We start from the raw sequence: 27,960 nt of genomic DNA, 5'->3' as shown, positions 1-27,960 counted from the left end.
CACAACTCTGAATGCTGCAGTTCTCCTGCTCCTATAATGTCCCCCAGTGTACCACATGCCTCAGAATACTACAAGCACAGACCCTTAGGACTTGCTTATCCTAATTATCAGATAGCATGCAGTTTATTTAAATGTCTGAATAGTAACCAAATACATGATTAAATACCAGGCTTTCAGGTTTAGGCAGGCCAAAATGAAACAGGTCGTTACCTCCAGGATCTTTGTCCGGATTGTATTCCAATGCGTTGCTGCAAATCAGGTCAATATCTGTTAGGAAATCCTTGGCTGTTAAGTAGTTGTGTTTATCAATTTTGGTTATTACTGTTGATAGGTCCATTGGCTCTTTGATAACTTCAAGGTAATCTGAAACCTAAAAACAAACAGCATACAGAAATGACACAGGAACACATGCATTCCATTTGAACACTGCCAATTTCACATCTTTATACTGTTATTCATTTCACATGCTTAGCTCTATACATTAACTAAACACTCTGATTTCTAAACAAATTTATGTTGAAAACAGAAGTTTTATCAGACTAAATAAAACATAGGACTTCCAAAGCTACTTTTTCTTCAGTAGCTCACCAATTTATCTTCCAAAATGAATTTAATGGTATTTTTGAGGCAAAGCATTTTAACATAAATATATTTTTAATTTTATTTAGACTGAACTATTATTTTTTTTATATATAGTGCTATAACACTGTCTTGGGTTAGAAAGGCAAATACAATCAGCCTAACTCAAAACCCTGGGAAAAACTAGGGAAGCTATATTTTGTTCACCTTGTAGGTAAAGTTCTCATTAAACTGAACAGTCAAATTACCAGCTTTTATATATCCTCTATTGAATAGTTCCTTCAATCACTCATTCAACAAAAAAAGTCTGGTTTTATCAATTGAAGACATTAGCCTGACTGTAAAGAAGGGCAGTCTAAAGAGAAAGCCTTGTGTCATAGTTCACAGCTTAATATGAGCTTAGCTTATAACCGGAGATTTAGCAACTACTAGGGTACACTAAAAAGTAACATAATTAATGATACCATAAGGGTCGCAAGCTTGATAGTGAAATGCATCAGCACAGCCACTGTAACAAAGTTCACCAAAGAATCTATGAATTTGTTACTTCAAGGAAAAAAACCCTATACTTGAATGTTTCAATGTGATTAAGATTACAGTCAATTAAAAATACTGGCAGCCTCAGAAACAGTATTGCGTTTTTTCTTTTGAGATCACGCATGTATGATGGTGGCTGACAAAATACTGAGGAGTTAAATACATAATTCAGATCAAGCCATAATGGCTCCATAAGAATTTTTTTCTAATAAAGTATCTGTAGATATTCATACAAAAATACATTACAACATAAACCAACATTATTGCATTACTTCAGCGGACCGCAGTCTATCACCCAATTCCTTAAATATATACATTGAAATTTATGATGAAAAATTAAAATTGCAAAAATTCGCTTTTTGTCTCCCTCTATGGAAACAGGATGGTAATTGGTTCAGTGATTGGAAAGCCAAGCCACAGGCTTCCTTTTCATGTCAGCACATCATCAGAAAGAATCTTCACTGGAAACTGTAAACATTGCTGCTGAATCAGTCAGGAAAATCACTGACTTATCAAGTAGCAGCATTCTCTGCAATGCCAAGTAGGAGTGGAACAAACTTAATGCATTTTCTAAGTCAGACAAGCAGACAGGCTGTTGTAGAAAAGGAAAGGATAGTCCTGTGCTTAAATGCACCAGGTGGGACGAAAAGGATTACATTTAATTTCTAGTGCTGTGATATATTAGCAGGGTTTTTGGCAAGTGTTTAAGTAACAAATTCATATTTTAATTCTCTCCATCTACAAAACAAGGACGGTAATTTGTTCGTTCTTTATGTGACCTTATGCAAGTTTAGACCACAAGTTCTTTGAGGAAAGAAACTTCCTTTACTACCTATACGAAGTGTTTCCACCAAAAATGGACCTCTCAAGCAGTTTCATAAGAAAAATCAAAGTTACTGCTCAGACCATGCTCACACTGTAAGTTGCCACATTAAAGAGTTCTTGTCAGTCTTTCAGAAACAGTCAGCTACTGAACACTATGGAAAGCTCAAATTAAGAGAAGACTGCATGGGCCCATAAAAGACACCTGTTCCATCCTGCATAGTATTTACACCGCAAATCTGCTTTTTACAGTGTACTTTTAATGTCCCATATTCATCTCTTAATGTCTTCCAAAAGAGATGCTTCTCTTCAGAAGCAATTAAGCATTTTTTTTTAATTTAGCAAGCTTGCAAAGCTTGCAGTGGGCCAGCACTGATCTCAAAGTCAGACCGAACATAATCCTATTCATATAGCAGCATCTGAAAATAGATTTGCAGATCAAACTGTCTCATCAGTTAGGTGTGCATACTCTATAATCGACCAGTTAATGCCTTATAATGTGCTACCATCTGTGATTAATGGCATCCACAAGCATTACTGCTGAAATTATTCAACAATACTATTAATGCTGAATTCATTACAGAACACAGATCACTTTCCCAATATTATCATGCCTATGATTAAAATGTTGTAAAAGCCTTTATTACAGAATTATATTTATGGTTTCAAATATTTCAGGAGCACTTGCAGGGATAGGAGTGATGGCATTTTGAAATGCTGATTTCAGTTATAAAATTGACAGGAATGCACAAGATTTTTTAATAGGTCACTGGTATAGCCAAAGAACATGCTCCAACGCCTTGCATCACAGATGATGAAGCTGTGACTATCTCACCAGCTAAAAATCAGCATTTTAGATTGTAAAGATCATGGATCAAACATCTATTTTTCTTATTAATGTATCAATTTCCTTTTTTTAATTTATATTCTTTTTCTAATAGTTTCAACTTCATTGTTTGCACATTACTGAAACAAGACCTCTTCAATATCCACCGGTTTGCTGAAGATGTTAAAGCGTTTGTCTGTGGCCAGCCTCTTGGTAACATCCCTGAGAAACAACCGCAGCTCTCTCAATGTGTTCTCTTCCTGGTCCTCCATTCGCTGTTTTTCTGCTTCTGACAGCTCACGGGCAGGACATGGCAGTGCAAGAGGAAGAACTTCCAGAGCACGAAGAGCTAGGGAAAAAAACAAAAGTCAGACAACGGAAATACCAACAACACAGTGGCTCTTGGGATTATGCCACTCCAGATTTCATTACATATTTAATCTGCCTCATCGACCTATCACTGCATCCTTAACCCCACAGCTCTCCATTTTCCAAAACTGATAACTGTAATGCACGAAATTTACTCTGGGCACTGATTAACACTGTCAAATGTTAATTACACTAAGCGTCATTTACCCACACCTTTTGAAAAAGGAAAATATCACAAAATAAAACATTCAGATGACATTATTATTGGTTTTACTGTAACTTAGTTTACCAGCCTGTTTCCTTCTTGGTGGGGGCATTGCTGCCTCATCAAGAATTAACCCTTTGAAAAATCGCAATCTGTCTTCTTCACTTGGTCTTTGAATATAAAAAACCTCTTCATACTGGATTCTGAAAATACATTTCACCTACAAAAAAAAAAAAAAAAAAAAATTGAGCCCCCACTCAAAAATACATTATTAATGACCATACTAAAACACTAGTCATAAACTACTCAAAATTAGCCACAGAAGAGAAGATAGTAAACTCTACCCAAAGCTGCATGCACAACCTTGGGAAAACAAATACTTGTAATTCTCACTGAATTTTCTGTAGTAACTAAACTTTCAGTATCCCATGATCCTAACAATGGCCACCTCTGTAGTGAGAAGAAGAGAAAGGGCAGAAGGGAAAGAAAAAAAAAAATCAAAGAAAATGTTGAGGAAAAAAATAGGAATTCCCTTCCCCCATCCTGAGCCTCAAAAGATGTAGAGCTAAAGATTAGGCTTTTAGACTAAATCTGCATTTAATTATACTGGAGTAATTTGTCAAAATGAACAATTGACAAAACGAACAATTTTGTCTTCTCAGCAAAATAGCATGGAAATTATGAAAATCGGTAATATGGATGTACATCCCTCATTAAAGAAAATTACAAACATTTAATTAATATTACATTTTCAGTTTCACATATTTTAAATTAAGTTAGAAAACCACTGCAAAACAATGGTTTTACATGATCAAAACGTTGTGAAGAGCACATACCTCCCTAACAATGCCTCCTTCCACAATAAACTTACCTCTTCAGGCAATTCACTATACATGGACTCAGAGGTAGACAATAGAAATATAGGGGAGAAGGATGGTATATCTTGCAGCAAAGTTAGAAAAGTAGCTCTCACAGTTTCACTGACAGCTTCCCACCAATCACCAATATGAGGCATGTAAACAATACTTGGTACTGTTCTTCGAGCTTCACGAAAGATCTAATTAAAAGAAACAGTGGTATTTAAATGGAGAAACTAATTGTTCTTATCACTTGTAATACAATTACTGTGGACTAGGAAATGACTCCTGGTTTTGGTATTTTACATACAGAAGTTCCAGTAAAATAAAATCATCTAATGATAAATGCTTTCTAAACAAGCGTTTGTGCCTCTTAGCTGTATCATTCAATTATTTTACGCCAATGTGCTAGGAAGGCTACAAAACAACTACTTACCATATATGTTTTAAAAACTTGCTAAGACTGAATAATCAAGATGAAAATTAAACTGGTTTGCAATCCAAGCAAAATCCACTACAAACTGTTTTGAAACCTAAAACTTTTAAAACTAAGTAAATGATCCTAGAACTACAGCACACCAGTTCATACACAAGCTAATAAAATGAAAATCATGAACCGAATACCCAGATTAAGCTTACTTGACATTAGGTATGTGACTGAGGGGGCAAGTTAAAAATGTAATTACTCTCACTAGTCAGCAGAGATCTCAATCACCCTCTAGAGACCCCTTTCTTTTAAACATGAAAATAGAAGGAGCCTATGAAAACCTGGCTTTTAAGTTACATTCCAGTTAGCTGCTTTTATATTGATGCAACTAATCTGTTCCAGAATTACATAATTTACTCATTACAAGAGAATCTGAAATGTCACCTGTGCACATGATTCTTCAGGCGTTTTGGCACTGACTGAATAAAGTGCTGGCAGATCTAGCCTGTGTACAGAGAATTTTTCAAGACTGTGCAATAGTGCTGGAGCAAGGTGCGAAGTCTGACCCGAACCTCTCTCTCCAGATAGCAGTAATCTTGGTCGGTAAGAGGTTGGCTGGTGATAAGCTGACCTGCAACAAACAGTTACAAAATACAATTAACATGCCAATGTTATCAATGGATGGATATATATAATAAGATATTTTAGAAACCAAAAGACTTTCAGTAATGGGGAATCGTTTCCTACTATTACCTAAAAAGATTCAACTAACTCTACTATACCTCAACACTACTCCAAGTCTCAATAACTGAAGCTTTGTCTATTCTTTGATTTCACAACAATTTAATTCAAACTCATCTGTGCAAAGCTATGCACATATTAAATTCATGAAAATTTTTATTATAAGCAGTTTATTTAAAACCAATTCCTTGATCATATAAAAAGACTTAATGGACTTCCAGTGAAGATATCTATTTAATAATGTCTAGTTCATTCCTAACTACTAAAGCATCTCTTCAGTAGCCTCAGGAATCCCAGATCAATCCATTCATCCCGTAAGCGCTACCCAAGATTTCCAAGAACCACCTAACATTCCAATGCTTTGTTTATTTAAGAAATAGGACCTGAAGTAGGATTGAATAAAATCACTGTTCATCTTCTATTCTAGCATGTCCATACACTTCTATTCAGTAGATTTCCAGACAGAAGATTTTAAAGGAAAAACTGCAAAGGTAAATTTATTTTTTAGTTTTGCTGTTGAGAAGAAATGCTAAGGAGTTTATACAAAGATTTTACGGGGTTTTTGTTTGTTTGTTTTGGGGGTTTTGCCCTGTTGCGGGAACAAGTGAGACATGAAGAGAGAAGCATTAGGTTTTTGCACTAAAAGTCCATTTATAGAAAATTGATTATGAAACAAGAAAGTTTTTTTGATTAGTTTGCATTTTCTCTCACTAAGGCATTTTTATCTGCACATCAATCAGCTCAGGCAGTGAAACAAGACTGGCTGGTTTTATTTCAGGTTAAATATTTTATAAAAGCTATGAACATTGTTGACCTTTGGCTTTTCAGTTCTGGTGGTGGAAGGGTTACACACACAGATAGCAATCAAAGATGCTCAGAAAGACAGATTAAGGCAGGCTTACGTACTTTACAAAAATAAACATATTCTTCCAGATTATTTTATTTAGACACACATCTACACAAATATGTATCGGAATTTTGGGTTTGGGTTCCCCTCTCCCAACCTCACAAGAAAAGGTTAAATTTGGCATTAAAATACCTGACTATGTATCTCAAACTATTTGAACTTAAATCCTTATTTTTAAGCCTAGATTCCCATAAAGGCTGTTCTGGCATTACTCTTTAGCACAAAAATTTTAGCAGCTTTCCACAAGATGGCTCTACTAAACAGTACTACTATTGAACAGACTTCCTAACCTCATTTTCTTTATTTAGTAAACTCCCTGCAGAACTCATCATATAAAGTAGTTTAAAACTATTCTTAATACAAACCACTCATCCAAATTTCACGCACACTTTATAAATTCCCATTTTCCCAAAACTTTCCATGAAAAACAATGAAAAAAAGATGTTAGAAATGCTGAATGCATTAATTATATAAAGCATCCAAACAGCTGCATACACTGAAGCTCAACAATACTTTAGACCAAGAAAAAGCAAACAATCCCTCCAAAATATTCCTACATACCTCTCATCCCAGTTCTTAAATCTTTCAAATCAAAATGGCTTGCTACAGTTAAGAATTGCTGTTAATATCCTTACTTCTAAGCTATACCTGTCTGTTGCAAAATATTTCTGATTACTGTCTAGGATGTGGCCTCTCCTAAAACCATTCACATACCTAAAATACTCTTTTCCATGCACTTACATGTTTCTATTACAGAACACCATTGCCATCACAAAGCAAAAGATCATCTTTGTTACCTCTTCTTATGTAAGAATTTCATGGTTTCATCTATCTGGTTATATGCATTTAGAAAAACACTCACATTGTAAAATGAAGGTAGGGTTTATGTATAGCAGCTGATGACTGTTTCTTTGGTGATCCTGAGTGACAGCTCGTCTCAAAAATTGATGAAGCATTCTCATCTTCACTATCATCTAATATTAGACTTGGTACATCTGTTCCAAGAAATATATTAATTAGAACCTTATCAATTCTAAGTGCACGCACAAGAAACAAGAAAAGACATTACAATTTTCTTCATGTAATTTATAACATTTTCAAATGTAGAAAAAATGAGTTAAAACTGTCTAAATATTAGAACACAGAATAATAAGTACTTATTACTTCAAAAACCAAAACAAATTAAATATTGTAGAAGTCTAATCATAATTACAATTTGTTTTTAAATCATCAAGCAGAACAACTTCACAAATACAACAAATGTTTAACTTGTTATGAAATGCTTCCTTTGCTTTTATTTCACAGCTAGAGGTTTTTCAAGAATAAAGTTATAAAATCTGTAATTCCTCAAACTATATAGAATTTTGTACTTATTTAAGTGCCCAAATTTTGAGGTATGCTTCTTCCAAAGTTATTCTCAGCATGACCACCTAGACAATGACAATGTATGTTTATGAAGAATTGTTTTCCACCCTCTGATAATCTGCCAAAGAATGTCAAATTACTTTTTATCAAAATCAGCTCCATTCGTTCCATGTTTATATGCTATACCTTAACCTATTTTAATTCCTTTGCTAATAATGAGCTGAAGTACTCTCTACATAGACCTTCAGAAACAAAAAGCTAGAAGACTGATTACATTCAAAAGCCAGACTGCAGGGATAAACAACTGCAAAAAATACAAATATGGCACTAAAACAGAACAACCAGTTGACAGTCAAAATCAGGCACAGCTAAATTAGCTACCAGAGCTGCAACAGGATTAAGAGTAGACTGCTGCGATTTGATAATGGGAAAAAACTGCTGCAACATCTTTACTTGCCCCAGGAAACGTTGATGTCACCCTAAGCCAGCCACTCATTCTCATTCCCATAGAGAAATCAGTCTGCAACGATGGAATGAAAATGGTCACAGTCACTCAGCTGTACAGTAAAGAGCAGTGCAGGGGCCAGGTCTCCTGAGGGACAAAATGCTCTGCAGTGGATGGGCAGCATTTCTGAGAGCAGCCCAGAGTCACTGCAGCGCACTGCCATTCAGGGCAACCACCGGACTTCCTAACAGTAGCTCAAGGTGGCCACTGCCGCTTAGAAAAATGGACTGCTGTGAAATGAAAGTGTGAAATACAGAGGTATCTAAGTGTTATTCTCAAATATATGACCCACTGCATTATTTGCCTGATTTACATGAAGCCAGGTCCTGCTACATTGATCAAACCACCGCCACGGGACAAAGGAATCAACTTCAAAGCAGCGTTAAGTGTTCGATGGGGACGCCATCTAAGGGCTATGCATCTAGACATACAGTGCCAGGAAAATTTCTCAACAGACAACAAAGGTTCCCTTAGTTGGCTCTGTGATTGAAGAAACTGGATTCAGAGTAGGCTGGGCAGGATTAACATTCTGCTGGTATGGGACGAGGACATGCCACATCCCTTGGCAAGGCATGATGCAGTCACACACCTGACAATCATTCCTCAGGGGGCAAAGATAAAAAAGGCTTGCAGACCCCAACCAGTGGCCAAAAGCTAGTCCATAACAAGAAAAAGCAGTTCAGCAGCTGCTGGACATTTAGCTCCAGGCAAGGACAGAGGCCTTCAAATCAACTGGACATAGGCCTCCTAATCCTTGACTCACTGCAGTCCCTAAACAGGCAGAATTTTTGCTATACCAAATGTAGACCATAGGGTAAGTCCTATGTTCATGCACTGGACAGAGCTTTCACTTCCTAAAATATGTAATTATTAAAAAAGGCAGCCCATCTTTTAATCCCAGGCATTAGGCCTCTGTGACATCCTTTACTTGAGCGTCTGACTCACTGAATTACAAGAAACAGGAATCATTAGTGAACGGCAAAGACACGTAGAAAACTAGATTTGCAGATTATAAGCACACCAATAAGCATTTGCTATTATACGTGGCTCTCAGTTCAAGAAAAACTGAAGCCCTAGTGTGTAATCTACATTTACATTTAAAATCCTTGTACACGAACATGGATTTTGCTGGTTTTAACACAGATTAAACTTATTCAGTATTTTCTTGGGTTTAAGGGGGTAAGAAGAAAAACTAAGGTACAGAGGAAACATGAAAAGAAACCTTAGTTCATGTATCTTCAAAATCGATTATCTACAAACATTTAAAAGTAGCCATAGCAGCAGGATTATCTAGTAAAGCTACTATTTAAATCAATGAATGCTTCCAAACTCACTTAGCAGTAATGAGCAGTAATAAATACGAATGTAAAGAATGTAACTGAAGAAAATATTCTGAATTAGAACTTTACAACAAAGACAGGGACGCCTAATTCAATTCTTCAACAATAACGACAGTCTCTAAATTGGGCATTACCAACAGGTCAACAGTATACAGACTTAAGCATCTTAAACAACTTTGGTTACAAGAGCCTAATACGATCTAACTGCAGCTGCAAGCCAGCTCACTTCCCCCTACCCACCACCACATGCTTCCAGGCCCCAACTCATGCCAACTCTAACACTTGTTAAAACCTCCAGCTATCCTACAGTCAGCAGAAAACTAACCCAAAAAAATACATCATTCTTGGACGAGTTTGCTGGCTAACATGGTCTAACAAAAGGCCTGACATACTGAAGTAAGTGGAAGGGATAGAGCAAAAATGCACAGCTGGGCTGGAGGAACTGCAGCAGCCAGCACAAGGATCAGCTTAAGCTGCCTGGGATGCCGTCTGAAAGTGTGCTTTGGAATAGGAATGAAAAGAAAGTCATGGCTGTCACAGATTTGCTTCATGACTAGGCTATTTTCAAGCTAATCACACACAACCACAAGTACTGTTTACACAGTTGGAGGGGTGAGGGTGATCCCAGATAAGAACAGTAGAAAATAGTATGTCAGAATAAGTAGGTATCAAAACCAAGGTATCTTGTTCAACATTTAACTTCCCAGAAATGACAAGGGTAACTATTAAAGTATGTCTCAGAGAAGAGCTGGGTAAAAAAACCCAGAACCTATTGACTCACTGCCAGTCAAAACAGTCAGTCGCATTCCTTCTTATTCCCTGCTTCCTCAATGCATTCACATTGCTCCCATTGCAGCAGGGTTCTGGCATACATCTGACCCCTTAGTGAGTTGATTTTACTCACTAATTTGGCAAAAAGCTAACTTGACAAAACAGCAAATAGTTCTCCACTTGGCTAAGCCAGCAGAATCAACTCAGAGGATCAGGAGTGTATCAGGTCAGTTCAAGCAGAGGGAAGTCTCAGGACTTTCTCCTTAACCACCAGATGACCATTACACAGGCTCAGGTATCTTGGCTAACCACAGTCTCACCTGCCAAGCTGCAAGCTTCCCACAGCACTTCTTTGCAGCCTGCTTCTGCACCATCAGCAAGCAAAGGATTGGGGACAGCAAACTGACACTCAGGACAAGAGCAACAATTTCAGGTCCTAACACATTGAGCAACATTATCTCACTGTTTGCTTTTGTTCTGCCATCTGATTATGGCCCATTATTTCTCATTTTTAAGTTGTAAATTACTTGGACATTCTCCTTTTTTCAGGTGGCATTCATAGCTAAGCGATCTTGGCCTATATAGGTCAGTTTATTAAATTCCACAGCAACGTGGAATCAGCAAAAATAATTATGCAACACCCAAGCGAACTGAATTTACGTACTAAAAACACTGAACCAAATACACGTCAAGTTTAAGGCTAGCAATACAAGAAAGCCAGCTGAAATACTTCCAAATTGAAACAGCATTTGAAAAAAAAACCTAAACCACATACCTTCACTTTTGTCACCCTGGCTAAATTCAGCATGAGGAAATACTTTGTGTAAAACCTCAAGAAGGTTGGTGAAGGTACGCTCCAACAGTGGTCTGATCACAGGAGATAACGCATGTCCTGAAGACGTCACGGCACGTTGGGAAGCAGGCACAATATTCTGCATTGCATGATAAAAATCCTGTGCGCTGAGAACTACTGAAGAAACATCAAGCTGTAGTTTCTGACTGCTCACATAAATCTGGGGATAGCGTCGTCTCAGGGCAATCAAGGCAGCCTCAGTGCAAAGTGCTTTTATGTCAGCTCCACAGTACCCTAGTGCACACAAAAACAAAAATACCTTCCATGAAATAGCATTGCTATGCTACATATATTTCAAACACGCCTAAAGCTAAAAACAATCAGTAATACTTAATTGTCAAGGTCCACAAAGCATCTGCCAAAAGGTATCAGGTCATAATCCAGTGACAGTGTTGTATACCTAGAAATTATGTACAGGTATATTGAAATACAGTAAGAAATGAATTCTACATTGAGGTTAAAATGACCTACTTTTTCACTATATAGTGTGATACATAGCATATTTTCAGCCCAGGGTTATAGGTCTGTCATCACTCTTTTTTCTTCCTTAATACTGTCTAAAGTATGTGTGCAATTTTAACAGGCTAGCCCCTCTCCTCCTTTTTTACTTTAATATCTCTATATGAAAATATTTTTTAATAGCAAAGTAATTTTGTTATACTGGATGAACATCACCAACTTTAAACTTTTACAGACTGAGAAAATGAGCAGTACAAAGAAAAATGTTTCATGAGTAAAATATGGAAGAGATGAACTCTCTTGTTAAAAAAGCATACTGTGGACTCTTGGAAAAATGTGAACTTCTACTATCAAGAAAAATGTTTCAGACTTTTTAGAGTTTCATAATTTTACTAATATAACCAAAAGAGTAGAAAAACTATTAAAAAGCACTAGAATTTTAATTTAGCCTAGCTTTGTAAATATCTACAGGTGGCTACCTATAATTGCTTAATCATCATTACTGAAAAACACAGATCTGGTAATTAGGAAATACTGAGAGACTTAATACCTCTGCGTCTTTTGCAGTACTAATGGTTTGGGGTTTTTTCTCCAGAGCTAGAAATTAGATTAAAATTTTTCCATATCTCTCAGCAAGAGACATTAATATGCCACTGTATTTTGTAGCACCATCACTCCACCTTTCAAAAACGTAAAACGTTATTCCAGTGGGAAAACTCTATTAGAGAATTATAGTCACTATAGGAAAACATGTTGCACTGAGGTATTGCCACATAAAAGTTTATGGGTTTGCAACAAAGTGTTTATACAAGCTAATTAATCAATTCTTTAGTTGAATTATTTGCAAACAACTTTTTTTTTTTTAATCAGACTTCCTCCTCCCCACCAGGTCTTACACTATTTGCACTTCTACTCTATTTTTGTACTGGTCTTTTGGTAGCACCAAGTCCCAAAAACTGAATCCTGCCTTGTTTCTCTCTGTGTCCACTGATGTTCTTTCAGTGCTACTGGCATATATATTTTTACAAGATCCATACAGCAACAAGGAACAAAGGTGATTCCACACAAAGTGTTGAAAAATAAAAAAGGAAGCAATTAATATGAAGGACAGACAATTTTCCATTCCCATCTTTCAGATACATAAATAGGGGGATAACAATAAAAGATACCAATTTTTCAGCTATGAAGACAACTTAATTTGGCTGAGACTTCAAATTCCACCTTTTTTCATATATACTTGAAAATCATTTTTAAAAAGGAAAAAAAGCAACAGATGGAAGATCACCATAAATATCAGACTCTTGCAACTTTTAAACTAAGCTTTCCCATTTTATAAAAAGGTTAGTAGCTATAATTATGTAAAATTGATGAGCACGCACTGTGACTGTTATCTAAAAAGTATGTAGCAATTCACATTCACAAGTTACCTTAAAATAAATACATGTGATATTTTAAATATGTTCAAATACATCCACTATGTTAAGCAATAGGGAACTAATTATTTACAGCACTAAGGCTGTTGGTGGTTTTTTTTTTTTAACTAACCCCTGTCATGAAATCAAAACCATGCAGGCATGCTTCATCAACCATGTGAACCTATCAGACAGTAGCTACAGGTGCATCAGAGAAATCAAAACCAAGGTTCTTCCTCTAAATTCCTGCTTTGTTCTTTCAATGCCAGGTATCACATTCCCATTTAAATTGGTCCGCTTCTCATCTAACAAGCATACAAGATCAAAAAAAAATTGGGGGGCACTAAACCAAAGCTTAAATCAAAGATGTGCTAGAGACATATAGCACCCTGAATGCCTGTCACTTTAAAAACTAGTTTAGTATCTTTATGACAAAAGATTCAGCAGCTCAGGAGCTTTCCAATTTTTCTATTAATAAATGCTGTAATATCACTTTCTAACAGTCATTTTAATCACCGCTTGTACATCTCCAAAGAATTGCAAAATTAGGAAATAATAGCCTGTAGCCTATTTTTAAAATTGAATTCTCAGGTGATCAGATACACAATTAGTCTCCATTTCTACTTTTCAATTCTCAGGAGCAATTACATTTGAAGACTAATAATTGGTGTCTCTTTTTGAGGGACTCTCTTGTGCATACTGTATATCCATTTCAGTGACAGGAAAACTGCAAAAATCCTGTATCTTGTGAAACTTTAAAGAGCTTTTTATTTCTAAGAAGTAAATGCACACTGATTAAGAGGAAGAAAAACACGAGTAAAGTATTGTCAAAGCAAAATAAAATGTATCATGCCAACAGCAAATAACCTGAATGCGTTTTTGCCCAAACTGACACTATAATGTAAAACCAAGGTTCAGTGCATTTGCTTCCATTTTTGAAGCATCTCACAGAGGACGTTCAATTTGGCAGGCAGAATGTACTGGCACACCTTAACTTAGCACAAAACAAGTGTTCTTGTCAAGTAGCCCGTTTTGTTCTACCCATCACCACCACCACACTGTGCTAAACATTTTCGAAGTACAACTTTCAAAGAGCAGCACACAAGTGGACTCCCATGTAGGTTTCCAACGAATGCATTTTGATCACTGAAATTTACAGCCACAGTCTTCCACCTCTTATGGAAGAGGTCCTCTTTAAAACTTTAAAAATTATGTCCTCTTTAAAACTTCTTCTGCCTAATATCCACACCAAAAACCTACAACAAACTGCTACTGAACTGGGTGAAATGTTTAGGTGAACAGTCTTGACTACTTCCAATTCATGTCGTGCAACTCCCTACAACTCCTAAAATGGACTGCAGGGAAAGAGAGTTAGCGAACAACTCAGCATGATGACAGAAATTAAAAAAAAAAAAACTACTATGGGTTTTTCCAGAAATTGTGAAAAACATGAACACTAATGCCAAAAATTCCCCCTCCGTCATTACATTAGGACAGGAAAGAAAAATCTAACAAGATATCCTTTTGCCACAAAACGCTTCTGCAATAATAAGCACAGAATAGAGTATTTGAAATAAGAACCTTGAGCGTAGTTTGCTTCTTTACAATTCTATTTAACATTATTTAAATAAACCTTATTACACTGTAAAAAGATTCATCTGCAAGATGACAGATGGAGGAATTCACACTTTGTTGGTTGCTAATATGTTTTGTTTCCTACAAGATTGAGTTAAGAGGTAACGGTCTCTCTGCCTACAGAAAGTTATCATTCAGAACAATGAAGTAAGCACAAGAGGTAAGAAAGGATTTATAAAGTTCAGCATATCTGGTGCCCATCTCCAGTATGGAGAAAAAACATAATAATTACTTGTATTTATTGAAGATACTAATAAGACATCAGTGTGTGGTCTTCCGAGCAATTCTATGCTCTCCCCAAGCTGCTTCACTGGCTCACACATATTGTAGTCATGTGGCCCTTCAGTGAAGTGGGTTCTTTAATTCTCACATACATAGAAATCTCCTAAAAGGTATGTAATGCGTAACACCTGGGATAAAAATCAACCCTCAGGAAATAACCTATTTTTTGCAAGTCCTGGGGCTTTTCCCTTCTAATTTCTTTATAATTACACCCCTGGATCTTAAAAAGTTCTGAGTCGCACATACACCTGCTTCCCCAAAGTCATTTACTTTGGTAGTATTTCAGCAGTTCTCTTCATTAGGATCCATATGCTTGTAGTTAAGTGTTGCCAAGTTTCCTGAACTGGAGAGACGTATAAATGATGCTGTGCAAAAGCCTGTCAAGTCTAGGCAGCTTTTACTTGGGGAAGAGGGCGTGGGTTTTTTTTGTGGGGATAGTTGGTTGGTTGTTTGTTTTTAAAGAAAACCTGCACACAAGAGGAAATAGCAGACCAGTATATAGTGTATCAATGTGACAAGTGTGCCAAAGAATCCGATTTGCAATGGCCACAAAGAATCTGGAAAGTTTGTTTAAATAATTAGTTGCTGCAGATTTCACTTATAGAAATGATGAGGCAATCTGAAGACGAAGATGATAAACCAGTCTTACTTCAGCTGTTTTAAAAAGTCTTTGTAATAGTCAAAAGCTTTTAATCTTGGATGTATGGAAACATTTAAATTCCAAGATACAGAATGGAGACAATCAAGTGCACAGTAGTTGGACAGTAGGAAAGCCAAAGAAAACAGAAAAGGGTATTTCTCTTTGTTAGCTGACTTTTCCACAGAACTGACAGGCTTTATTGAGCACAAAGGATGTCTTCCAATCAAACCTACAAACGGCTTTCCCTATGGTCTGAAATTTTAAAATACATAATTGTGTTCTGAATGCAAAACTATGGTGAATTTTCAAAGAAACAACTGGGTTTTATCCCATCTATTTATTCCCCTCTCTCCCACTAAGCAGCACCATGTCTTTGCACAAATCAAGCAGAATTTACATGAAATGGGTTTGGCACATGCTCTCTTATACCCCGCAAAGCTTAAACTGGAGTTGGCTGGATAGTTATGTTTTCTCCTCACCAGAAGATGTTGAGGTCTTTGTGCATCAAAAGCGGAGGGATGCTGCTTCGATGATAGGTGTCCCTGTGGATGAAGAGGATAATTCGGATGTACTGTAGCTGACTGAATGGACTGATGTTCAATTTAAAGTTCTTATTTCTCTGATGATGGATTCCAATGCACAGATATTTGAGACTGTCCTTTTTCTGAGAACTTCAGTGCTTGTCCAAGCAGATGACTGACAGAGGATGTATCTTTGCATGACAAATTGTTGAGAAGAGACTGTGGTGTGTGTTTTAGGGTCATTTCCTCTGTTAAATTCACTATAAAAATATTTGGGTTTATTTCTGATTAGCTTTTAAGCAGCAGGTTTATCTTGAACAACCATCCTCCATTCAGTACAGCAGGTCTTTGGGCGCTCCAAAGGTATATTTAATGTACTCAAGGTGTGCTGCTTCCCCCCCCCCCCCCGCCTATATCTATACTTTGAGGTTGTTCTGTGCTAGCAATCTAGAAAAAAATTCATCTTTAGAAAGGCTGGTTAGTTCGTTGGATTTCTGTCAGAGGAGAGCATGCCAGTCAGTAAAAAAAAAAAAAAACAAAAAAAAAAAACAGAGAAACAAACAAATAAAAAAACACATAAACCCCAAACCCCACACAAGTACTGATTTTTCTTCCCCTCCATAAGTAGACAGAAAAAAAACCCAAGTCTCCCTATCTCTTCTGTAATATACTAATTTAATGGGAAGTCTACCTAAAGATTCCAGTTCCCACTTCATTTTGCTTCTCTTTGAGGGTACGCATCCTATATAAGGACACTGATGTTACAGAAAGGAAACATGATTGTATTTTCAAACAACTACTAGCTACTCATTTTGCATTTTAGTAAGACAGAAGCATATTTTGTTATTACAAAAAAAGAGTGTTGTTGAAAGTACAGAGGTTTAGAAAGGTAAAAATAATAAAATATCCTGATACATTTAACATACCTTCAAAGTTTTACACAGAAGCGAAAGCATCTATAGTAAAGGTACTAACATCAAAACACTCACCAACACATTTTTCAGCCAGTTCTCCTAAGAAAGGATCTGACAATTTGGGGTTCCAATCCCTGGTATGAATTTGTAAAATGTGCTTTCGTGCCTGATTTTAAAAAAAAAAAAAAAATCAAAATTAGCATGTCAAATCCATGTCATAACACTTTAGACATAAATATTATTTATTCATGTGAATATAAAGTTATTTTATGTGTTTTTGACACGTCACTGAGATGCATAAAATAGAACTTGGCACTCAAAGGTCTCTCAAGAGCAAAGGTTTTCCCTTCCGTTTTAATGTCATATATAAGAAGTAATTTTTTCAGTATACCAGTTACACATTTTAATTGCTGTTTAATCAACATTATTATACACGAACTGATCAAAACTCATGCTCTATAAGGAATTATCATAATTTTATAATTCAATTTTTAATTGCTGCACCTATGATTAACAGCTTCTATTGTCAAACGCCTCACCAATTAATTCATTGCTGAGCAGCACAGTACATACACATGAATTCCAAAACTATTTCATTTCAAAATTCTATAGAATCCAAATAAACCTATCAATATGCAAAATAAATTTCATTTTAAGTATAAATTCATGAAATATGGCTGAGTTTAGAGAAGTCTAGAACGAGGAACTGAAGTGTTCCTGTTGCCAATATAATAATGTCTGGCTTCGCATGTACAATTTTTATGTGCTTAGCAGTCTACAGGCTAATAAAGCTATTTTCTCCTACCATAACTTCCAAAACCCCAATAGTTAGGCCTCACTATACAAATCCATACAAAACCACAGGCTTTAGAACAGCAATTCAGTTTAATGCAAACAATTTACCTCTCTGTTTAGTTTTAACTGTATTATGGAGATTTTTTAAGTGCAATAAAACTTTATGTATTCAATGTGTTTTTACTAAAAATGTCTTCCTAAAATGAAACATTCTTATAAGTAAGAATGCATATTTTTATTTCATAAGCTTGGTTGTCAGGCATTCAAATATTTAATATACTAGAACTGTTTATTAATAAATCTCCTTTGTAGGTTTTACCTTTTGATCAGGCAAGTTGAAAAGAAATTCCCTGTCAAAGCGTCCAGGTCTCCTGAGTGCGGGATCTATAGAATCCAGTCTGTTTGTAGCACCAATTACAACTATTTCACCTCTATTATCCAGTCCATCCATGAGGGCAAGAAGAGTAGACACTATAGAGCTAAAAGAGAGTTTTCAAAAAAAGGATGTATAGGGAACACTGCAAGAATTTTTACTTTTGCAACTGCAACATTCATAACTTCAAAGAAAAAAAGCTAAGTTAAAAAAACCAGTTGCATAACTGTTTCAAGTCTCAAAGCAAGAAGGAACCTTTTGATATAATCTGTATTATACTTTGTATTATGACTGTAGAAAGGATTACATCAAATTCAAACTTCCTCCTTTAAAAGTTTTGGGGAATGTGAGCTCGTGAAGCCATTTATTGCAGCTCTGAAAAATCCTCTTCCATTAACAGTGTATGCATTGTCCTGTTTAGAGCAACTGTAGCACCAGGCAAAAGAAAGGTGAATCGAGACAAATCCACATGTTCCCATAACCTCCTAGTCTGCTGGCCCCAGAATTTCCCTCCTGTCCCTCTCAATTGAGTGGAGGGAGATATACACACAAATGCCACCACCTATAGAATGAAAGATACAAGTGCATTGCCATAAAAAGCATAGCAAAACTGAGATTGAAGGCAGCCAGGAAAAATTTCAGCCAGCAGTAAACTGTTGAAAAAAATTTTTTAAATAATGACATGATAGCAACTCAAGATAAGTTTGCACACACACCATCCAGAATCAAAATGATAGAGCTGTCCATTTCATTCACAGAACATTACAATTCATCAGTTTAAAATAAAAATTTTTTCAACTGGTTATTCTATTGGGCTGCTAACAGACAATTTGTTTACAGTACAAGACCACAACCAAAAGAAAGGCTGTGGAAATCTTGAAGTTAATAGTGTGGCTGAAGGGTTATCTCCAGTACAATTCAATTCCCAGCAAATTACAGTCTGTCTGAAGAACTGAAAAGATGACTTTCAACACCAAAAAAACTCAATCTGTCCTTTCTAGTGTAACTGAGCTTAAGCAAAAGTAAAAACCTTTCTTGGAAACTGAGTAAAATTACACCTAAGAGTTTACCAAGATAATGTAGCATATACCAAGATAATGGCAGAATATGAGAAATATTACCTGTGAATCTGATCTTGTCTACTAGAACGAACTGGAGCCAAGCCATCTATTTCATCAAAAAAGATTATAGAGGGTCTCATCAAGTATGCCTGGTACGCAAAAAAAAAAAAAAAAAAAAATTGAATTCGCTGTTAATTCATGATTTATCCATCAACACTGAAAACAGTTTGTTTTTATTACAAAGCATTAACATGCTGAACTAACACATATATTGAGACACCTTTGTTAAAAAGTGTACAGTCTGAAAATAAAACTGAAATTTTAACTACAGAACTGTTTCAGACAAAGCAAAAAAACCCTGCATTCTCCTTTGAATAAGCAAGATGGCACCAGTGTATCAGTTTTACTGAGTGTTGGAGAGATTAAAGACAAACTGAGACACCTTATACTCAGTTACAGAAAACAGTATCTTATCTGCTCATAACCTGTTTGTTTAGACATCTGTGTCTGAAAACAGCTTTTGTTTGAGCAATGCGTTTCACTGCTTTATGTGACTCTCTCTTCTGTCCATCATCTTCCAAACCAAATAAGGACACTAAAATACACACACAACCAATGCAGTCTTGCATCCTCCTCTATGTAGCAGTTATCTTGAACATGCCAGTCAAACTCAAACTCGCTGATTTATGGTTGGGTTTTTTTTCAATTTTTATCTAAACTACTTTGTCTGCTTCATTGACAGACAAATCATGTGACTTCTTCCTCTCAGTTTTCAAAGTAAGAAAAACTGTTGCCAGCATTCCTCTATTTTTTCATCTAAATATATAATTTGGACAAATCCTGCCCAATCTATGAAAATTTACAGTTATTTAGTTTCAATTGCAAATAACTTTGGCTGCCTAAAACACAACAAAACAACATACAGAGAAATTATATGAAAAATACATATTTTCCTCTAACCTGATCAAAAAGGAGTCGAAGCTGACGTTCAGATTCACCAACCCACTTACTGAGACAGTCTGCTCCTTTCCTCATAAAGAAAGCCACCTTTTTGTCTCCTTGACTGCATTCATTAGCTAGAGCTCTAGCTACCAAGGTTTTACCTGTTCCAGGAGGACCATAGAATAAACAGCCCCTGAAGATAAATGGATCAACACAGTCACAAACTTATTTTATGTCTCCTGAAAAACTCCAAGTCAAATTTTATAATGAAGACAGGGAGCCTGGAGAAGAAAAAACTTAAGTTCTAATATTATTATTTAGTGTATTCAACATGACTTCATAAAATCTAAGTTTGTTTTATGCTTTCATATCAGTAAATCTTTGCTTTGTAGAGAACATTAATCAAAGGCATATTAAGCTTCCAAAGGATTGTTTTACACTAGTTCAATACCTCCTCAAATATTAAATCTTAGGTAATACTTGAATCAGTGTTTGTTACTTCTTTGAAGAGATGTACTTCCTTTAAACAACAAAAATATCCCAAAATTTTTAATTTACTTAGATTACGTGTACCCATTTAAACCACACACCAAGATGCCTAACTTTAATAACTATTAAAACCATAATATAACATCATTGAGATTACTTCTATAAAAGAAACATTAGCATTTAGCTTGATTTAGTAAAATATTTGGTAACATAATGGGAAAAAAGGCAAGGTACTACTAAATAGAACACTTGAGAATTCTTTCTGTGACCAAATCACAAAATTCACCTTCCTACGACGTGAAAAATAGACTAGATTTTTGCAATTCTTCATCTTGCTTATTACATTCTGATAGATAAGTGGGGTAGCAAACATGTAAGTATTTGAACTGTAAGCACTTCATGGAAAGAATCAATCTTCTGTGTGTTTTCAAGTGAAGCATTCTTCAGAGCTTAAAATAAAATACAACAATAAGAGTAAATACACCTACCTTGGTGGCTGAATTTTGAATTTTTCAAATACTTCTGGATAGAGAAGAGGAAACACTACCATTTCCTTAAGTGCAAGGATATGATGGCTCAATCCCCCTATACTATCGAAACGCACCTTAGAAAAAAAACAGAGCGTACAAAGCATATATTGTAACAGCTTTCCACAAAAGTACCTTTACTTATAGTGTAACATATTTGAAAACAAATTACAAACAACATTGCATTGATCAACAGGAGTTCTCTGAATTCTGAAAGTGTAAAAAAAGTTGACAAAGTCAACTCTTGGTTGCCCACATGAGGTTTATCAGGTTCGGAAGTTAATTGTGCCAGGAATGCCTGGACATCTACAGAGATCCAGCCTGAGAGCATTTTTAAGCTCAGGCACAGCATAACATGAATATAGTCAAAGTACTTCTGGACAATGGTTCAGCTCTAGTAATAATTCAGCAGCTTCTGCACAACACACACCATAAGCTAATGTGTATCACAGTTTCCAAACAGGCACGGGACCCATGTGGCCAGCACTGAGTTGACCAACCCAGGTGGTAAGTACTCTGTTTTCTGCACTGCTCAGCATATCCCAGTTTCTACTATTACAAATAATCAAAAACTGACTGTAAACAAAGAACAGCTGGGCAATTGATATTTTGGCTTCTTTATGATATGTATGCAGCCTGTTGATTATCTACAGGTCAAAAGCAAGTGCTTTGTAGCTCAAAGAAATAAACGGACAACAGCTTTGGAAAAAAATAAAAAAAGATCAGTGGGCTTATTATGAATTTACTTCAACTCTAATGAGAGGCTGTGGTGAATTCTGCTTATGCATAATTGGGAGAAGGAAAATAAAAAATTCTAAGAAAACCTACCGATTTATCAACAATCATAGGGTCAACATCAGCCAAACTTGCCCCAACTTTCACACGTTCTCGCAGGATTCCACTAGCTAAGTCTTCTGCTCTAAAGTTTAAAGGCAGGCACCTGTTCAACAACAAAAAGAACCACCAAATAAATATTGTTCTGTTTTGATAATTTTGCTGGAATGGGAAGAACCAATAGATTAAATGCCTTCTACTTCCTAAAGAGACAACCTTCCTGGATTGATGAGAAATCAAAACTAACTTTTTTTATTGTGTGTAATTATTCTTGTATATCCAGAAGCTCCTTAAATATAAATATAGTTTTATGCTTCCATACAGATATTTCAATCTGGAGAACTAGGCTGGACAGAGTATTTTGATTAAACACAGAAGAAACAACACTGACCATAAGAACAGGACACTCTCCACGGGCAGTGATGAACTGCATAAGTTCAGTATGGTAAGAAAAGGACTAACAGTACAAGGAAAACACAATTTAAAAAATATAGCTCATGAGAGTCCAAAGGAAATAGAAATATTTCTTGTAGATCAGCCATAAATCACATCCACCTGTTCCAGCTTCTTAGCATATATAAAAAAAGCTTTAAGCTCCTACACAGATACTACATAAGGTCAAATACACAGATAAAGGGAGTAAGAAAGGTACCAGTAAGATACAGGTTACACTCGGACTACATTTTTGGAAGTTATGCGTAGCTGGAATTCCTCAGGATGGAAAAGGGAATGGTGTGGCAGACAGGAAGAGGTGGAAAAAAGATGAGGAAACTTTTTTTTTCTGTTCAGTTTTCCAACTAATTTATCTGTGTCGGTAAGTAAAATTACTGATATACCTTATAGATCTTCCACTTTTAGATAACTGGCGAATAAACACGGGGTCAAAAAAACCATGTGTTAGGGTGTAGAATGCACATATTGTTTCAAAACAGGAAGAGAGAAGAGTAAGAACTAGTATTGGGAGTACAACTAAACAAACTGGGACCAAGTAACACCAAGAATAAAAATCTATTTTAACCGACAGAAGTTGTTTGTCTTATAACCCAACTGAATCAAACAGATATTCTTATCTTTCCATTTTTTTATCACTATTGTTAATTATCTACTCATAAGACTTAAAAATCTATGTTAATATATAACCAGCAATCCTCCTAAACTGTGCCTGCGGGTAATTACACGCAGAATCAAAAAACTCTGCAGAACTGATAGAACATTATAGCATAGTTCTACTTGTTTTCTGATGAATAATAAAAATCAAACCCTCCTAAAGACCAAGGATGTTTTGATACCTATTTCTTGCTCTGGCCATGCTTTTAGATTTTCTTCTTTCAAAACGTTCTTCATCTGAAGAGGTTGTATCACTGCTGTGAATAGCATGCTTCTTTCTCCTATTGAAGTGGCAAAATAAACATAAAACTCAGTCATTTTTGCAGTAGAATGGCATGGTTTGATTCTTTTATAAAAACAAAATTGAAATGGCAAGTACAGTACTGTTCAGGTTTAAGATGCATTCAGATTTTAGTTTTCTTAAGTACCAAAATAATCTGGGAGGGGAACAACATCTTTTACTGTCACAGGAATATCTGATTTCAACATGAACATTACTAAAACAGTAGATCCCCTTAAGATATGTGGTCCAGTCCACGTTATCTCAGCAAATGTGATTAAGTATCTAATCAATAAGCTTCTGAAGTTCATCAGGCAGCAACTGTACTTACAAAAGCTTCCAACCACTTTAGCCACATCTAATATAACACATCTAATATAATAGAAATATCAAAATCCCCTTACTCAGTTTGATGCTTCCCTTTAAATACTCTTTGAAAAAATTCCATGCTTCCTAAACCATATGGTCTCTTCTTACAAGGTCATTAATTCTGAAGAGCAGAAGTTTCACAAAATACCTGTACCTGTAGTTAAACTTCCGATCTAAATCTAAGTAAAATTACTATTCAAAGTCTGCATGAACCATTTCTTATTTTAGTATGACAGTATTTCAGAAAACTGAGTATTTCAGAAATATTGGAGAATGTACATTACATCTTCTGTACAAAAAGGTGTTTGGTTTGATATCAGTTTGAAAAACATCAGCACTTTTTTGCATTAAAAAGCTGGCTACTAGTTAAAATTCATGTGTTTTTAGTGAATATAGTAAGCTGCATCATTTGTATGAATACGATAATGCACTGACTAGCTGGTTTTTGATGAAGGATAACATGGTCAATCAGTTTTACTTTTCAATGACCAAAAATTAGATACATTTAAAAACGTATCAAAGAGTATCGTGCAATTAGGAAGAATTTTTATGACAGTATCCTGACAAGAAGGGATAAAATGAGAAAGGAGTAATGAGCGTGCTAAAACTGAAGGGATAATAGCTTTCACACTCTCTATATCTAAGTACAAGTCCTGAGATTATCCAACAAAACATCATATTTGCACTTTAAACAACAACAAAAAAAGCTTTTCAAAATTAAATGTTTTTATATTACACAGAAACTTGTAGAATCTTAAGATTCTGCTATTGTTTTATTTACTGTTCATATTTTCACTATGCCATTAAATAAGCAATAAGACAAGAGTTTCAGCTGAGAGTAGCATTCGTTTATTTGGATTCTGTTCACGGACAGATTTATCTTTTTGAAATTCTGAGTAAGTTGTTTGGGTTTTTAAATTTATTAAGCTCTGATCTCACCTATTTTGTTAAATAAAGCCCATCGACAGTTTGCAAGACAACTTGGTGTATTCCAGACTTCTTTGACACAAAATGTAAGATTCAAAAATTATGCTTGGTAAATATTTTATTAAATTCTTAATATTATTTGGATGAAATTTGAGCTGCAAGAAAACAAAAAACATTGCCCTGATTTGTTTCTTTTTGTAGAATAGAAAGGAGGTATTTGTTAAACTGCTGCTTTGGATTTAAACACTAAATATATGCCCTTACAGAAAACACTAGTGTGCAATGCACAACTCTCTTTCCAGTACTTGCAGCACACCTGTTTCCATTCTGTTTATCATAAAGCTTTTACTGGTATTATGAAGTGCTAGGAAATTCATTTTTGTATGCTGATCAGGATCTGAACCTAAAACACAATTCAAGACCCACGCACATGCATGAATGAACTGTACAACTCACTCAAGAATGTTTTGAAAATCAAAAGCTAACAGAAATGTACTGAGAGAAAGCAAACAACTATGTACCAAAAGACTGACATTTACCTGATATGGCTTCTTCTTGCAGGAGATCTGTGAATATCAAAGAGTGTATTTTCTCTCTTTTTTTGATGAGCTGGCACTGAGTAAGAGAAGTTCCACATTTGTAACATCAATTACAGAAGAATAATAAACTAATCTAAACGCAGTGCAAAAGTGCTAGATTATTGCTTTACCAATACTGTTATCATTGGTTTCTCCAAAAGCTCAAACAGCTACAGCCTCCTCAAATCACCACAGCTATGGCTATCATGGCACAGAATGTAATTCATGCAGGACACTAGCATTTTCAGTTTACTTGCAGGACGTGAAACTCCATACAGAAACCTCTTCACAGCTGATAATTAGATGTCTTGAAATTTCTTTTAACACATAAACAACAGCAATTCTCTATCACACCCTTAATTTCCAAGTTGCCTTACGATATAGCACACTGCATACGCCACTGTAATCTAAACCAAATATGCACAGAATACATTCTTTTAAACAGAAGTATTAAAAGGTTTAAAATCAAGAGACACTACATTGAACCCTGCATGGATCCCTGACAGTATGTCCTGTGCAGAACAGCTAAGGACACAGGGTTGTCTAGTTCAGAAAAACGGAGACTGAGGGACAACCACATTGCTCTCTACAGCTTCCTGAGGAGGGAATATGGAGAGAGAGGTGCTGAGTTCTTCTCCCTACAATCCAGTGACAGGACATGTGGGAATGGTTTGAAGCTGCAGGACAAATTCAGACTTGACATTAGGAAACATTTCTTTACCAGGAGGGTGGTCAAACACTGGAACAGGCTTCCTAGAGAGGTGTCGATGTCCCAAGCCTGTCAGTATTAAAAGGCATTTGGACAATGCCCTTAATAACACACTTTAACTTTTGGTTAGCCCTGAAGTGGTCAGGCAGTTGGACTAGATGATCATTGTATGCCCCTTCCAACTGAACTATTTTGTTCTAAATTTCTCAACTAGGCAAAACATGGTAACTGCTGCTATGCAATTTATCTACAGTTATGAATTAGGCTTACCACTCTAAAAGAGAAGCAGGCATAGCAGTAACTAATTTTTCTATGTAATTACCTAATTTATTAGACTGCTTTCTGAATTCAACTTCTGTCAACTACTTCTTGACCTAAACCCCATTCACCTCCAACCCTGAGCCCAGCACGTGGCAGTACTTGCAAAGTTCAACGAGGCAGCACGCACTAGCAATGCCACCACCATTAACAAATTGGTAGATTATGTCTTAGTAGTCCTACTCATGTGGTGAACCAAAAAAGAGGCAAGATGGAAGTCACAAAGTGCTGCATAGAAACTCTGTCAGGGATGAGGAGTAGTCATCCAACATTTGCCTTCTCAGTAGAGCACAACTGCACGAGCACTGTCCAGTTCCTCACCTATTGGAGGGGCCTGGTATCTTTCAACAGTTTTTCTCTGTCTGAGATTATATGGCCGATCATTTTCTTCTCCCTCGGCTTCTTCTACTTCTATATCTCCATCTTCTTCCTGAGACTCTGTTGGGGGGGGGGGGGGGGCAAAATACTTTCAGAACACTGTTACTTGATGCCAGAGCTATCTTAATCTTAAAAATTAACATTTTAATGGTCACTGAGAATGATTCCCCTTTTATTAATTAACACTAACTGGCAAATCACTGGAAGTTTTAAGACCAAGATAAATCTACAGAGGTCAAACTTCCTTCTAGTTTCCCAGAGAACGTTCTGGAAAAGCAACAGAAAGAAAAATAAATGTAGTTAAAGTAGTTTTAGTTGTAAAGTACTTCAAGTATCACTTCTATCCACTATCTTTTTCCTGCAATAATTATCCTGCAAATTAAGAATAATGCCTTTCTTCTCTTTTCCCACAGGAGCCTCAGAAAATCGAATATCTGACACAGCATGAAAATAAGTACAACTTTACTATCCACAATATCATTTTCACACAAAGCAAATGAACACACTGTATAAAGGTACCGCCTAGGTCCATCTATTAACAGGATCAGAATTCCCATCCATTGATCTCAGAATAAAGACTGCATTCTTATTAATTGGGACAGACCATACCTCTTACAGCAGTTTCAGCTCAAAATCAAGACACACTACACCGAACCCTGCATGGATCCCTGAAGTTTGAGTCTGATTTCTTAAGGAAGCCAAGCATGCTGTTGATCATGCCATCAAAGTTAGCCATAATCCCTTCTTTATCAATACTTTTGAACCCACTGGCCGGTTTCATCCAAATTTTTAAAGGAAGGTAGAATTTTAAATGCAGCTGAGTGTCTAGAAGCGTTCTAAAATTCAGTGGATGGATAGAAAACAGAGACTTTAATTAATACCTTCCCCATAGGAAGGATGCAGAACTGACTATTACACATTCTTTCTGGTACCTGCCACCCAGCATATGAGAAATAGCAAGTCAGTTAGAACATGCGTAGTTGTAGACTATATGCATCACATCCTGGCTTCCACCAGAGGATTGTTATAGGGAACATAAGGAAAGCTTCAATTACTTAGTGTTACAGAAAACAGGAGTAAGGGAACATAGTATATAAACATTTAGAAACCAGACTTTATTCTGGTACTTTCAGATAAAATTGCTTTTGTTTAAAGAAAACTACCTAGAGATCCCTAAAACTACTTCTCCTCCTTCTAAAGGGGAGTTGTCCTTCAGTGTGTACTTATTTGCAATAGTCTTGTTAACTGGTCTATTTAATAACTCCAAATCCAGATCCAAAACCAAATTACTTTCTGTAGTGCAATA

At 36.0% G+C, this 27,960-nt stretch overlaps 1 protein-coding gene across 5 annotated transcripts in view; it reads right to left on the bottom strand.

Annotated features, from left to right (window-relative positions):
• The window catches only part of ATAD2B (ATPase family AAA domain containing 2B), a 79,371-nt gene that overhangs the window by 30,444 nt on the left and 20,967 nt on the right, over nucleotides 1–27,960 (bottom strand). For 4 of the 5 annotated variants that reach the window (XM_075049042.1, XM_075049039.1, XM_075049040.1 and 1 more), the window contains 16 exons: nucleotides 26,598–26,714; nucleotides 25,211–25,286; nucleotides 23,278–23,376; nucleotides 21,983–22,094; nucleotides 21,116–21,231; nucleotides 20,157–20,331; nucleotides 19,257–19,345; nucleotides 18,082–18,241; nucleotides 17,043–17,133; nucleotides 11,027–11,338; nucleotides 7,133–7,265; nucleotides 5,067–5,253; nucleotides 4,210–4,395; nucleotides 3,423–3,558; nucleotides 2,917–3,113; nucleotides 211–370 (listed from right to left, as the gene is read on the bottom strand). In XM_075049042.1, coding sequence (XP_074905143.1) covers nucleotides 211–370; nucleotides 2,917–3,113; nucleotides 3,423–3,558; nucleotides 4,210–4,395; nucleotides 5,067–5,253; nucleotides 7,133–7,265; nucleotides 11,027–11,338; nucleotides 17,043–17,133; nucleotides 18,082–18,241; nucleotides 19,257–19,345; nucleotides 20,157–20,331; nucleotides 21,116–21,231; nucleotides 21,983–22,094; nucleotides 23,278–23,376; nucleotides 25,211–25,286; nucleotides 26,598–26,714 — 2,346 coding nt within the window. The remainder of the gene's footprint in view (nucleotides 1–210; nucleotides 371–2,916; nucleotides 3,114–3,422; nucleotides 3,559–4,209; nucleotides 4,396–5,066; nucleotides 5,254–7,132; nucleotides 7,266–11,026; nucleotides 11,339–17,042; nucleotides 17,134–18,081; nucleotides 18,242–19,256; nucleotides 19,346–20,156; nucleotides 20,332–21,115; nucleotides 21,232–21,982; nucleotides 22,095–23,277; nucleotides 23,377–25,210; nucleotides 25,287–26,597; nucleotides 26,715–27,960) is intronic. The other variant, XM_075049041.1, reaches the window with a different exon arrangement.

This window comes from Buteo buteo, chromosome 17 (assembly GCF_964188355.1).
Source record: "Buteo buteo chromosome 17, bButBut1.hap1.1, whole genome shotgun sequence".
Classification (NCBI taxonomy): domain Eukaryota; kingdom Metazoa; phylum Chordata; class Aves; order Accipitriformes; family Accipitridae; genus Buteo; species Buteo buteo.
This window is presented reverse-complemented; position numbering and strand designations above follow the sequence as displayed.